The following is a 15452-nucleotide window of genomic DNA, read 5'->3' on the forward strand; positions in this document are numbered from 1 at the left end:
GTAATAAACAATACACTAAAGCAATACTGTAAATTATATGTAGATTGTAGGTCAAGTTAAAATATAAACTGTAAAACCTGCATTTTGGATGTGGCACAATTCGTTGTAGAAAATTGTAGTCTAAAAATGGTTTCCAAATGAAACTGCATTCTACATCAGATTTACTTTTTAAATATGAAGTTATTCTAAATATTGCTCTGAATTCAGGGATCTGAGTCTAACTCTCTTTTGATCAGCAGAGGGCAACAGAGGCCATTGCCCATCAAGATTTATTCAATTAACTGAATTTTCTGAATTTGCTAATTACACTGAGCCATTTTAGCTCACTAGGCTAAAATGTGTCTGAGTGGTGTAGTGGTTAAGGCATCAGGCTAGAAACCGGGGGACCATGAGTTCTAGTCCTGCCTAGGCACAAAGCTATTGGGTGATCTTGGACCAACCACACTCTCTCTCAGCCCCAGGAAACAGACCATGGCAAACCACTTCCAAAAAATCTTGCCAAGAAAACTGCAGGTACTAGTTGCCAGGAGTCAACACTGATTCAAAGACAGGGAGGGAGGGAGGAAAAGAAAAAAAGAAAGGGAAATACAAAAGAAAGGTGTTTGGCTATTATGTGATTTAGCATGCCCATAACCATTCTTTCCTTAGGGAACCATAATTTGTCAGATTTATATTCTCCCTTCCCTTCCCTTCCCTTCCCGCTGTTCAGGCCAGTTTACACTGAAATCTCCATTTTATCCCAACAGCAGTCCTCTGAGTTGGGCAGGGTTGAGAGAGAACAACTGGCCCAAAGTCTCCCAGTGAATTTCCATGGCTGAAAATGGAGTTGTACCACTTTGTTTCAAAAATCTGGATGGCCTCTAAATGGCAGCAGAGGTCCTTTGGGCTGCTATCTATTGTCATCTAGAGTTTTGCAACCCAGGACTGGTAGCTCTAGTTAAATCAGTCCATCAGCGAGTCCATCGGAGTTGGGCGGCTATAGCAAATTTGAATGGATAAAAAATAATCCAGCAGCTGAGCTGTCATGCCACACTGAATCTCAAGGCCACACACATAAACAACTTTTCTGTATGCTCAATCACCAGTCCTAAGGTTAGCATATTGAACTTTTTATCTTCTTAGTTACTAACAGGCAAGATATGCAAAATCCCATCAAGCAGATTAGCTTGCCCTGTTTTAAATACACGTATTAAGAATGTGTTTTCATGTAGTGTTGCTCAGTAATGTAAAAGTGATAGTAGTATGTATTTGAATTAGTTCCAGTGACATAGAGTTATTTCCTTGAGCCATTATCTTTTTATTCCATATTTGTATCACATATTTTATCTCAGCTTTATTATTTTGAAACAGGATTTTAAGCAAAAGGTGGGGGGGAAAACCAACAGAGCACACTCCAGAAATATGGTAACTAGGACAATCTAGTATAGAGAGTCCTACCCTCACTCTTAGTCACTGAAGAGCAAAAATAGAGGGAGATGGGGATTGGCCTCTATAGATAGCCATCCTTCTTGTTTCCTTTGTTTTATGTGTAATTGTGCGTGCCCTAGGTGTTTTGGATGCTGGCTTAGAAAAAAAAAATTCTTTTCCATACTCCTCCAAGTACCTCTGGAGTTTCCATCTTTATATAGAGTGTTGCAATCATACAATATTCCTGATGGCAGGATTGGGATGACATATCCATATTAGTACTCACAACAGGACAGGCAAATGGGGATGATGGCAGCAGAACTAAGCATGAGCAACGGAAGGCAAAGCTAGATATGAAGAAGGGGGGAACAACTTGGATCTGGAAGGCCACAGGTTTATCGGAACGGTACAAACCTATAGACAGGGTAGAGTGACTGTAGTGACTTAAAATACTGGAGGTCAGTCCTATCATCCAGATAGCATATAGTTAGGTTTACGTCTTCTGCATAACATCTCTAATTTCCTTTTTCAAAAAAAATAATTTTTATTAAAAGATGTTATGTAGATAATACATTCAAAGAAAAGAAAAAAATGAAAAGACAAAGAGAAGAGAAGATAGAGGAAAGAAAAATAAAATAAAAGTACAGAAAACATCTCTCTCTATATATATATCTATATGTGTGTGTGTGTGTGTGTATACACACACATACACACACAGAGTCATGTTTTCATATATATATGGAGAGAGAGAGAGAGAGAAGTGGCTTCCAATCTTTCTCTTGGCAGTTATACATACAATTCTAATCAAACCTCTCTAAGATTTCATCATAATCCCCTTCTTTCTTTAACCTATTTTTTTCTAATTATCAAAACCATAAGTCACAAAATCATTTTCCTTCTTATGCAAAAAGTGCATAAGGGGTTTCCAGTCACTGATGAATGTCAGTAATGACTATTCTCTAATCAAAGAAGTCAATTTGTCCATCTCAGCAAGTTCTGTCAATTTCACCAACCAATCCTCCATGGTGGGTGATGTTGAACCTTTCTTAGCCTACTTTATCATACATTCTTTCACTTGTTCTTCTTCTGTTTCATATTTCAATAAAAGTTTATACATTTTAGCAATTACATGTTCATCATTGATACACAATTGCATTTTGCTCCATACCGTAAGTCTTTTTATTCATTTTAAATCTTTCTGATAGCTGTAAATGGGAAAACAATTGACAACTATGTCCTTCTGCCATTAGTTGCTCTCTTGATTTAATTTGGTGATTTTCCAATAATTTCCCTTGGTGATTTTCCAGTAATTCTTTGTACATTAACCATTTGCCTTTGCCTGTTGTTTCTCTTCTATAAAATGCTTCATGTGCTGAGATCCATAGAGGTCTTTTTGGGCACAGCCTGGGCTTATATCTATTCCATATTCTCAGTATGGCATGTTTAATAAAATGGTTTTTAAAATCCACATTAACTAACTATCATACCATCAGTATCCATGCCATCCAAACCTCAGGTTGTGGTCTTTTAGCTCTAAAAGTCTTTTGTTTCTCAGCAACACCCATTCTTTCATTCAAACCAAACAAGCAGCTGCAAAATACAGTTGCAAATCCAGTAAGCCCAATCCTCCTCTTTCCTTTGCATCTTGTTACACTTTATATTTAACTCATGATTTTTTCACTTGCCATACAAATTTAAATATATCTTTTTGCCATTGCAATCAATCAAAGAATGTCATCTGGTAGGACACACAAAGCAAGCCTTTTCTGTCACAGTGCCTGCCCACAGTGCCTTTTCTGTCACAGTGCCTTTTCTGTCTTCAGTGTCCTGGAGATTAGGTTGGCCCTTTTGCAAGGCTCAGAAGATGTGGTTGTGTTTCTGAGCATAGGGGTTGGATTGTCAGTTAGAGCCCATGAGATGGTTATTTTAAATGTTTGATTGGTTTTTACCTCGCCTCCCAGTTATGTATTTTATTTTGCTGTTGTTTTATGTTTTTACCTGTTGTTAGCCACCCAAAGTTAATTTATATGAACTTATAAATTATATAACTATATATTTGAACTATATATATAACTATATATTTGAACTATATAAAATTGGTCTCCTGAACAACATGGGAACCGCCATTGGTTACAACATGGCTAGAAGGGACAGAAACAGAATAGCAGGACAAAACAGGGGCGTCTGGAAGTCTGAGTCATTGGGTGAGATCTTCTGGTTTCTTGATGATATCTGTAACTGAATGGGTAAGTAAAGCTGAATATGAGCTTCCTTGGTATTGTTGTTGGGAGATAGGACCGGTGTCAGGCCAGGGCACTCTGACTAGGATCACTGACAACTCTGGGGACCTGGCTTTTGAAGGCCCGGAGTGATGCCAGGTCATGGCTACCTGGCAATGAGAAAACCCACTGGGAACTTAATCCAGTGACTGGTTCCTGAGCTGTTATGCTAGTAGGACTGGTGGTAAGTTAGAAATGGGGTAGCTGACTTGCATGGGAGGGAAGATAGCCTGAAGTTTGCCTCCATTTATAGAGAGGGAATGGGTATGTCTCTGTGTATATGATTTCAGTGCATTAGTAGGTGTGCTTATGCCAGTAAAACTCTTTTTTTTAATCTGTGGGTAGGAATTGTAAGGGTTTGAGTGGTGATTTATAGTTGATGTTGGAGCCAGAGTGAGTGGCATTGCTGTTTCTCTAATTCTGGGATAGTTGTATTGTTGTGGAATTAGCCAGTATGACTGAGTCTGTGTGGGGGAGTTTTGACTGCACTGGTAGGAAGATAGTTATGGTCCAGTTGTGAGGGATTGAGGGAGATATGGCAGGAGGCTATTTCAGGAAAGGGGAAACCAAAAAGCTGTTGTTATTTCCACTTCCAGTTGGTGTCCTCATCCTTGGATCCTGATGGTAGGATCATCAGTGATGGTAGAATTAATCTGTTGATAATAATTGTCAAGTCTGTATGCAATAATTATTTCATCAATCCATGATTTGATGGTAGATGAGCACAAGAACTTGGTGCATATTACTGAGACCTGGTTGGGTGATGGTTAAGATGTCACTCTCTCTGAGATCTGCCCTCCTGGGTTTCAAGTCCTTCAGGAATCTTGACACCCTGGTCAGGGAGGAAGGGTGGTGTTAATCTTTAAGGTCATCCACCTATTGCATGAGACTCTGCTCCAAAGATAATGGGATGTGAATGGTGATATGTTAAATTGGGCAGTAGGGACAAGCTGGAAATTCTACTGTACTGGCTAGCCTGCTACCCAGGAGGTTCCCTCCCTGAACTGTTTGATTTGGTCTAGAGACTGGTGTTGGAGTTCCCTCATCTTTTGGTTCTGGGTGATTTCAGTTTCCAGGCTCTTAGGAGTGGTTTGAGCAGAGCTTGGGAATTCATGGCCTCCATGGCAATAATGAGCTTGTCCCAAGCAACCTGAGGCCTTTGGGGCAGTTTTGTTGAGTTCCTGGTTACCTATTGTCAATAGAAGGTGATCAGTGCTCTTGCTTCCAAGCTGCCTCTCCTGATCAGCCAATCCTGGTTGGTTCTTTGGTTTATCAAGAACATCTAGGAGATAAAGCAGCAGAAGAGATGCCTGGCATGCCAGTGAAAAAATATAAAAAGTGAATTTGACCAAGCACAGGTGTGAATTCAAGCTTGAACCTACACTGTGGAAATAAGGAAATGAAATGTTATTTATCTTCCCTTACTATATTGGCGGGTTGGTATAGAGCAACCCTGTTTAGAGTGGTCAGCTTCCTTTTAGGGAAAAGGTGTAAGTAGATCTTTGACCTGGCTGTTGTGCTAGAAGAGTTTCTCAGATTTGTAAAGTCTTGACTGTTGATGAACAGAATCCATTGTAGTGACTGAAACAGTGTCATACCTGGGATTCTTTCTAGCTTATGGAGTTTGAGGCATTAGGATGCTTTGTTTTCTGCCCCTGACCATCACCGTTGCTCCTCCTGGCTCCATTGGAAAGCCAGAAGGAATGAGAGAGATTGGATCTGGGGTGGTAATTAACACCTCACTTTGAAAGGGGTAATGCCAGCAACTTTGAAAGAGGCTATGATGTCCCACCTCTTAAAGATACCCTCCCTGGATCCATCTGCATTTGATAATTATTATCCTCTTTTTATCTTTTCCTACAATGACAGAGTACCGTAGAACAAGCAGATTATTCATTCAGGATACCTATCTGGGCATGAGGTGGAGACAGCATTGTTTGCTAGAGTGGATGATCTTTATTATAACCTGGTTTGGGGTAGTGCGTCCCTCCTGGTCCTTTTGGACTTCTCATTGGCTTTTGACACTATTGACCATGGTATCTTTCTAGACTACTTGCATGGATTGGGATTAGAGGCATTGTTACAGTAGTTCTGCTCCTTCCTCAGCAGATGGTTCTACTCAGTGATCATGGTGCAACATCAGCCAAGTGGTTGTTCAGTTGTGGGGTGTCACAGGATTTAGTCCTTTCCCTCCTGCAGTTTAACATTTATATGAAACTGTGAGGGGAGGTCATCTGTTTGTTCAATGTATGGTATCATCAGCACACTGTACAGAGCCTTGATCCTTTGCCTGGAGATTGTGAGAGTTTGGATGGGATGAAAGGGATTGAACACAATAAAAACAGAATTGCTGTTTGTTAATTAAGGTTCCTTGGCATCTCTGGTGTCATCTTTCAATGGAGCGGCATTGCCTCTGAAGGAGGAATCCCATGACTTGGAATTCCTCCTGGTCTCACAGTTACTAGATGGGTTAATAGAAGCCTCAGGATGAGATGGCGGTGGGGGCTTGGCTTGGCTTGTGGACCTGTTGTGGCCCTACCTCACAATAACAACTCAACTCTAATCATCACCGCCTGTATTACTGCGGTCTACTACTACTGTTGGGCTACTATGTGGGACTGCCTTTCAAGTCTGCCTGGGAGCTTCAATTGGTCCAGAATGCTGCAGCCTACTTCTTGGCAAGTATTCAGCAATGAACTCGTTTCAGATGTGCCCTGGAACCTGCTCTGGGTCCCTATCAGCTTCTGAGTACAATTCAAAATGCTGTGCTTTTGATTTTTAAAATCCTATATGGCTTGGCATCAAAGTATTTAGAGGACTGCCTTCTCCAACCAATTTCAGCTTGCCCAATTCAGCTGTCTCAGACAACCAGCTTATGGTCTCCCACTTTCATAAGGTACGTGGAGGCTTGTAGCAGCTTTTTTCTGTTGGTGTGCCTACAGGTTGGAATACCTTCTTCCAGAAATGACACCCCCCCCAACACACACACACAGACACTATTGATTTTCTGTAACTTATTAAAAACTTCACTATTTTGGAGCAGCTTTGTGAGGATGAACTGATGCTATTGGTTATTGATGTGTAATTATATTTTTGATGGGTTTCTTTTATATGTATACCATGGGCATTTAATAATTTTTATACTTGTGTGTAAACTACTGGGACTCTTTGATTGTTCCAGGTAGAAGTCAAATAAATAAATAAATGTGTAAAGCCATTAAAGCAAGTAACATTAAGCAAGCCAGGGCTTAGCATGAAGGGAATCTAGTCTATATATTATGTCAGAATGTAAAATTATGGATTCTAGATTAATCCCTTCAGAGTCTCATTTCTCTCTTTCCTAAGAGAAAAGTCACTATAAGCCACAAAATGAGTGAGCATCAGATACATTTATTTCACTTTTATTGAATACAAGAACAGTGAGCACACACGCATACATCACCAAGCACTGAAAGAGGATATGACCGAGAAGGATGGGACAAAAATTGGAATGGGTGGAAGAGGCAGAAGGACAGAAGAATTAATGAACGAATGACAGCATTTCAGTTGGTTAAGGTGCTTTTCAAATTAAAAAAAAAAAGAATCTTTTTAATTCATGCAGTTGCAGGCCAGTTTTAGAATCAATTTGCGGGATTTGTTGCAAACAAGCAGTTGCATTGACCGTCCCTTTCAATGGAAAGCCCCCCTCACCCAAAGAAAGCAAAGAGTGACCAACTATATCAGATTGTAGCAGAAGGTGGAAGAAACCATGATCTTAAGAGTATGCATGGCTTCAACTTTACCACAAATAATAAATATTATATATATATTTATATAGATATCTATATATAAGCCACATCTTGCTAGGTAAACAAAAAGCTAGTTTTTGTTAATGGCTACCCATCAGACATGCTGTGGGAGGAATCCAAATCTATTTTAGCTTTCCTTTACTTGACAAGGGTTAGATTCTGATCTTCTACAAATGGGTTTTGAAGCAATTCGCTTCCAGAGGTTTTAGTGGCAGACTCACTTATTCCAAACCATATAGTATAAGCAACAGAATGTACTTTATATATACCTAATTTGTGAGCTAAATTTGTTTTGAAATTAAAAATGAAATCATTGAGTTTGGGGAGAATTTTTTTCAACATTGAGAAAAAATGTAACACCAACAAGATTCCCCTGGATTTTGTTCAGTTTTTAAAATCAGAAGAACAAGGTTTTGTTTTGCACATATTTTATGATTTTCTGTGTTCTTTCTTTGATGTTTGGGTTTTTAGGGCATTACATGTTCCAGAAGAGCAATAGGAAACAAAAATAATCCTCAAAAAAATCTAAAGGAGAAAATCACTTGGATGCATGAAAATTAGAAATGACTCTTACAGCATAAAGTTTATATCTATGCTTTCAGTGTTTAATTAGGACATTCCTACATGCCAGAAACAGATCCAATTTTAAGGAGCCATAACAACAGGCAATGGCCCAGTATCTCCTACAGTGGCAAACAATTTATGGTATAAGATACATCCACATTACTCTAATGACTATTACCATTTCCCATTTTTATTTATATTTCCAATTAGAGATAACAGATGTCCTTCTTATCCAACTGACAATATGTGGAAGGAAGCGTAGAACATTTATAAACTGATTCATTTGGATTTGTCTCATTTCTTTCTGCTTCAATTACTCTTAATGAAAAGTGGTAAAGGACAATGTCTAGGTTTCATCAATGGCAGAGCAGTTTTATTTAACAGTATCTTTACTCCTGAGCAGTATCTCCTTTCAGTAGTTTGGTTCCCCAAGCTTCACAGGTTACTGTGGATAGATAAATGCATCTTCAAGAAACCCACGTGTGGCTTATCCATGAATAAACCCTGTTCTGATATAGAATCACTGTACTTAAAGAAGGCAGAGGTGCTCGTTCAGAATGCTTTTTCCCTGATATTGTCTCCAAAGTCTAATCCTGACAAAATCAGACCATGTAAGAGGGGAGGGAGGCCTCTTCAGCTCCTTTGGTGAGCTCTCACATTCATGGATCAGAAAATGGAGCCATGTGACCAGTGGGTTTGGAACCAAACTTTCTAATTTTGAAAAACTGACATGGGATATAACAACTTTGCCACAGATAAACATTTTGCTCTGAAAGACAGCTAAATATTTAAAGGACCTGAATGATGAAGCGATTTGACCTCATTCCTTGTGGTGACCCTGTGATCCTCCTAAGCCTGGAGGATGAAGAGACACTGTTAATTGGCACATTTGAGGAACTCTAATTGGGCTGCAGTAACACTGATCCATTTTGTTGTCTTTGACTCTTTCTATATTGTTGTATGTGCCTTAGTCAACCAGTGACAATCACAATTGTGTCAACATGCTCAAGTGATCAAGTGAGAGACAACTTCCTCAGAATTCATTTCCTCTATTCTTGTTTACATGGGATATTGGCATAATCTAAGAGTCTGGTAATACATTAACCATTATCAATCAAATAATAATAGTGTAAAAATGTCATTATCACACTTAGCACTGTTTGTTTTAATATCATTCCCCACCCTCCCCAGTTATATATAATATCCATAACTTAAAAGCACATCAATATGAAATCTCTACAGGCTGCATTTTGTTCAGTGAGAAATCATATACATATCATTTTCCTTTGCTTTAAGTGAAATAAAGTCATAATTATCTTCAGCAGAAGACGACATTAGATGAGAAGAGGAAACATTTAAAAAAGGAAGGACCAATTGGGGAAAATAAAAGAATCCAGTGATGAAGCAACAAAAGTAGCATGGCGTGAAGATAAAGGATGATCACCGCACATCCCAAAGCAGAAAATAATAAACAGAAATTATACAAGTGAATGGATTTTAATTCTTTCCTACCAGGGAATCATTTTGTAATTCTGCTTGTTTTGCTTGTTGATTTCTTGCTTTGTTGCAAAGCATTTTTGCTTTTCCATTCAGTGTGCAACAAATGAATTATGTGTTCTTTAAATGTAACATGCACAATGGTGGTTTATTGTATTGTTAATATTATTATCATCATGATTTTTTTAGATCAGTTCAGTCAATTCTTCAATTTATTTGAAGAGGTGGTTGGTTTTGTTTGTTGCTGATGTTGCTGTTTTTTATTCATCTCCAGCATATAGCAGCAGTGCAAGGATGCATTTTGTTTCCTGTATATATAATATATAATATATTTGCTATTCCTTTTTATTTAATATTTTGTCTCTCAACATTATTCTTGCAGCCAGGACGTTCTATATCTCAGTGAGGAATCCAGCATAAAGGCCCCTTCTTTACTTCAAAGTTAAAATAGATGCCAACTTCTAGAAACACAAAGGTCAAGATTCCTATACAAGGAGAAGGAAAGTAAGCACATAAATCAATAAATATAATGCCTATCCCTTTTTAATCAATGTAATAAGCATGTTTGACTTTTGCAATTTAATATTCTATGACAGCTTTAACTATTTTAACAAGGCTATATATATATATATCAAGTATGAAATTTTTGCATATTGCAGAGGATTCTGGGATCTATTTTGGGATGTTCTCTCCATTAGTACAGAGCACCATTCAGCCTAATTGCTTTACTGTGTGATACACATAGAAAATGTCCAACATTTGTCATATATGCGTGTTTGTGTAGGGCAATTTATCCCTAGGACCAGTCTTTCCAAGCAGAAACCTCTGGTAAAGCCTTCAAAATGCCAAGGTTCTTAGCCACTTCTCATTCTTTTGCATAAGCTCATGTAATAGACCTGATTAAAGAATATTATTGTATGGCACAGCTTACGGTAGTCAAGATAATTCTTCAAAACAAGTAGCATCATTCACATCAACTAGCCATTTTTGAGAGGTGTCGGTATTGTCTCATTAGAGGGCTGCTTGTCTTGAGAGCTACAATCTTTGTGTATCACTTACTATTTTACTGTGATTTGGTTTGTAAGGATCACATTTCTCCACACCTTCTCCACATTTATACACACCTGAGGTTTCTTGTCCTTTTCTTCTGGAGATGGGTCTGTTTCTCTATATACTACAGCTTTGGTTACCAGCATATCAGGATGCTGCAATTTTGCCTCCTTGATGGCTAAAGCCAAAGCCTATGGAAAGAAAACAATTCACATTCAATAGTATTTCACTTATGTCACTGGAGTCCAACCTCTGGCCTAGGAGCCATGAATGGTCCATTAAGCTTTCTGTGTGCTTTACCAGGCCCCTTCCTCAACTGTTGCCAATTTTTGGTAAATAACTTAAAACTTTTAAATCTGGCTAAGATGGAAGAGGAAACCAATGCATTAAGAAGTGGATGGTTTAAAAAAAAAAAAAACCTATGGGTTTTAGTCTAGGCCTACCCACTTTCTGCTTTGGCCATGCCCACATTCCTTGTAGCCCCCAGTCCATTCTACAGATCCAATCATCCCAAAATATTGTGCATATGTAGGAACAAGTGGAAATAATTTTAAAAAAGAAGTGAAGGAACACCAATCTATTTATATCTATGAATGGCAAAAATAAAGCAATATATTTGTTCACACTGATAGCTATCAATAAGCACAGCTTCACACTGCACTGCAGATTTCTAGATCACAGAGCCCTACATTTTTTTCTCTCTTTTTCATAGTATTGTGAATTAGGTCCACATACCAGAAGCATGATCTATAATAATATCTAAATTATGCAAATATGATTATACTTTCATCTCTACCACTGTATGTCTGTGTGACCAGAACTGGAACAAACTAGAGTTCTCTTAAAGTATTCACATGCACATGTGAAAGCTGGGAGGTGGATACAAGATCTACAGCCCCACCTTTTACTTTCTCTGACTTTGACATGTCGAAGCAGAAGATCTAAGAAAGTGTTGCATCTTGTTTCAGTAGCAACCCAGAATATGCAGAGAGCTGTTTATTTGCATCAAAGCAAGTTAAATACAACTCTCCTTCAGTTCTTCAAGCTAAACGTATGGACATTAGAGAGGGTAACTGGTGGGACAAGCTTTCAGATGAGTACTTATAAGGAAGGATTTGGGGACTGTAATCTTCATAACCATTCAAGTATTAAGACTGCCCTCAGATGCATGCAATAATTCTATCAGGAACTCGTGCATTCACAGGAATTCTAGGACTTGACCTGAATATACAAAATATCCTTTTTTGTTGTTGTTGTTGTTGTTGCAGTCACAGCAAACTAAATAAAACTAAAACAGTTTCTACCATGTTAAAGAGTCCAGTCATACAGATTGGCATATTGCAGGATTTCATCTCAGAGGACCGTTAGCTGCCTCTTTCTCGGGTTTCTCTTTATGTCCACCATAGTGTTTCATAATGGACTTCTCTATTCGCAGCTTTCCCTCTTCCTGCCTTCCTATCTTGAACCATAACACCTCAATAAATAAAGAGGACAAGAGTTTCTTTCAAATTCCTAACTAAAAGCTTCCATTCATACTTGGTCTTGGTCCACATCTTCATCTCCTGTTATGATGATTCGCTTTTCTATTCTGGTTTCAGAAAAGCCTCCTTTCACAGTCTGGAATAAAGAACAAATATTCAGTATGATATTGTAAATCCCATGTCTAAAACTGCTTTGTATAGTAGCTTTTGTCTTTCTGGGGTACAAAAACTGTGTAACTGATTTGACACATCATGCTGAGCTATGCTTTGCTTAATCATGATTTGTTGAAAATCAACAACTGGCTACTTCAGGCAACATGCTATGGCATAAAAACTACAACTTATTACAACTAATAAGACAGATTATGGTTTAGTGTGAAATTTATCACAATTATTCCTTTTTACAAATACAATCTTGGGAGTAAGAAGTAACATTTAACTATAGGAGAATATGTGATAATTAGATAGGTTCGATAAGCCTCTTATCTTTGCACAGAATGCATCTTTTCCCAACTCCCTGATGGGAAATGAGATGCCAGTCTGAGCACTGGAAATAATATGATATTCTGTGCTACTACACTGATCTTACCTTAGTAACGTGGGTAGTTGTGGAGGTGGAGAGGGTTTCTGCAGTGGCACCGAAAAGGCTGGTGAAGGCTTCTTTCCCAACAGCACCACTGGTAATCTACAACATGTGCAAAACATGATCCATGTCAATAGATTTCCAGTTCCTCTAAAACATAAGTCACAGGCATGGGTTTAAGATATGAACCCTGATATCCAACTTTATGACAGTTTTGAAGAGAATGTCTGTACCGCTCCAAAGAGGTCATGGTCTAAATCTTTTGAGGGGGAGTAAATTGGACCTCTTACAGTCTGATTACTTTAAATCCACTTAGTTCTGAGGAATTTGTTTTTGAAACTTTTGCAAAATCAAAAAATCATCTTAACAATATATTCAGTTTAAGCATTTCTTATTTAATCCAGGCACAATCGCAGTTTCTGAAGTCCCACAGCAGTTAGAAGTTTTGAAGCAATTACCTACATCTTTTAAGGCAGTAATTGTTCTTTACAGAAAATCAAAGGAAGCTAATAAGTTGATATTACTTATTTACATGAGCTTTGAAATACAGCTTGAATATCCTGTTCTGGTAAACCAATGGAGGGTTGCATTAAACTATGCCAATTTACCCAGTAGTTTCATGTAGGTGTTAAATAGGAGTGGAAAGAGAGAGAGAGACAAGCTGTCAGGTACCCCATGTAGAAGGGGCCTTGGATTAGACCTCACCCCCGCTACCAATACTGACTGAAACCAGCCTTAGAGGAAAGAGGACAACCACTGCAAAAACAGTGCCCCCCACTTCTAGCCCCCTAAACTGGTCCAGAAGGATACCACAATTGATGGTATCAGAAGCTGCTGAGATATACAGGAAGGCCAGGATGGACAAGCCACCCCCATCCTGGGCCTTCCAAAGATCATCCACAAGTGTGACTAGTGCTACCTCAGTGCCATAACCCAGCCTGGAAAGGATCAGGATAAAGGTCTCAGAAAAAGGTCCAGAATTACAACTTTAATGGTACCTGAATAGTAATATGTTGTTTCATGCATGCGTAATCATTCCAGGTTGTACTGTGAACGTCCATACTACAGCAATAGGTTTACGTCTTCTCAGGTCCAGCAAAGATTTATCTATTCTGCTATTTCTGTTTCAGAATTCTATTGCATATTGTACTTATGTTACTGATTTAGGAAACCAGGATAGGAAGATTCCTCAGAAAATAAGGACAATGACTTACTGGAGAGATGGAGCGAAGGTCTGCAGTGCCCTTTGTAGGCTTGGTGCCGTGATCCTGAAAAAAAAATATTTATACTGTAGCTTACATTCATGGGAATACTCAGACAAGGGAGGACAGATATCCAGAGACATCATAATTGAAACCTTAAGAAGTCTCATCCATTAATTTGTTCATGGAAATAAAAATACTTATTCTAAAGTAATCTACTGTATCCTGAAGGCCAACAGATGAGCAAAATTATCAATTGGTGGCATTAGGGCATTTAGGATAAAACCCACGACAGTTTTATCCTATTCAAAAGATTTAAGGAGTTCCCATAAATAAATAGATAGATAGATAGATAGATAGATAGATAGATAGATAGATAGATAGATAGATAGCATTCATTATTGTCAAACATAATCCAGTGCTTATTTTTTAATTAACATATTTATATCTTAGCCTCTGGTTTTAAAATATGGCTATCAAGAATTATAAAAAAAAGAATAAAATCATTATACACAGGGGCACCCAGTGGGGGATCAAAAAAGTCAAGATGGCAGTAATGACTGCATCACTGAAGCTCTGCCCCTGCTGTATACATGATGACATCACATGCAGATAGAGGGCTTTGATCTCAGGGTTGTGTCCACCATCTTTCCTTTTTTAAATCCTCCCTGCATATGCCCTCGTTATAAAGTATTCTAAAAAGTAAGAATAAAAATCAACCATTCAACACACTGACCACATTTGGCATAGTAGAGAAGAAGTAGAGTATTGACAAGCTAGATAGTCTATTATTAAAAAGATTGTGATCACAAACTTCCATAAATGCCCCCTGCTAACATCTGCAATGCTGATGTAGCACAATAGCAACAAGCCATAGGAAAGTAAACATACCATATAATATAGTGCTTCCTGAGCATTTTAGCAAAATAATTTGGAATCAACCATTTCCATTTAAATAAGGGGTTATGTGAGAGATGGCCAGAGTTGTCAAGCACCTAGGGTCATCTCTCACAAATATAATGCTTAATAAAGAGGTGAAGCTGATAAGTGATAAAATTTAAACAGGGACATGGGACTGGTAGAGTTTTCTTGAGGAGAGGTGCTTTTCTGTTTTCAATAACAGAGGCTTTTAGTGGGGCTTGATGGAAACAGCTGCTGAAGAAAAAAAGAAAAACAGAGAGTGCAAATAAGCCAGCCAGAGAAGAAGAAACATGAAGTAAAGAAGTAGAAAGGCCAAGGAAGCGAAGCTTCTAAATGTTCAAAAGACATCCAGGAGGCAGACAGTGGAGAGATAAAGTAAATGAGGAGGTGTTTGTGGCAGTGTGTGATGATGATTCCTGAAATCAAGAGGAGAGGAGCAGGAATGTGGTGTAAGAATGAGATGGCTGATGCAAAATACTTCCACAGCAGAGGAGAACCCAGCCTACACACTGGGATGGAAGGGAAGACTGCAGTAGCAATGATTTCCTGCCTCCCTAAAGTACAAGAGGAACACCAGCTGGGTGAGTTCAGAAAATCAGTGAGACTCTTCCTTCTGCATGAGGAGGGAAGGTGGTAAGCAGGTGTAGGCCAGAAGAACTGCTTGGGGTACAACAGCAACC

General features: G+C 38.5%; 1 protein-coding gene across 6 annotated transcripts in view; it reads right to left on the minus strand.

Moving 5' to 3' along the window:
• Positions 1-7060: 7060 nt before the first annotated feature.
• Positions 7061-15452, minus strand: part of EPB41L1 (erythrocyte membrane protein band 4.1 like 1) — a 184023-nt gene continuing 175631 nt past the window's right edge. For all 6 annotated transcript variants that reach the window (XM_088154346.1, XM_088154349.1, XM_088154350.1 and 3 more), the window contains 5 exons: positions 13864-13917; positions 12656-12751; positions 12122-12202; positions 10660-10776; positions 7061-10020 (listed from right to left, as the gene is read on the minus strand). In XM_088154346.1, the coding sequence (XP_088010472.1) occupies positions 10012-10020; positions 10660-10776; positions 12122-12202; positions 12656-12751; positions 13864-13917 (357 nt within the window). In that variant the 3' untranslated portion in view covers positions 7061-10011. The remainder of the gene's footprint in view (positions 10021-10659; positions 10777-12121; positions 12203-12655; positions 12752-13863; positions 13918-15452) is intronic.

Source organism: Python bivittatus, unplaced genomic scaffold (genome assembly GCF_059951505.1).
Source record: "Python bivittatus isolate LINGU-HERP-01145 unplaced genomic scaffold, Pbiv_v1 ctg000700_np1212, whole genome shotgun sequence".
In the NCBI taxonomy this organism is placed as follows: Eukaryota; Metazoa; Chordata; class Lepidosauria; order Squamata; family Pythonidae; genus Python; species Python bivittatus.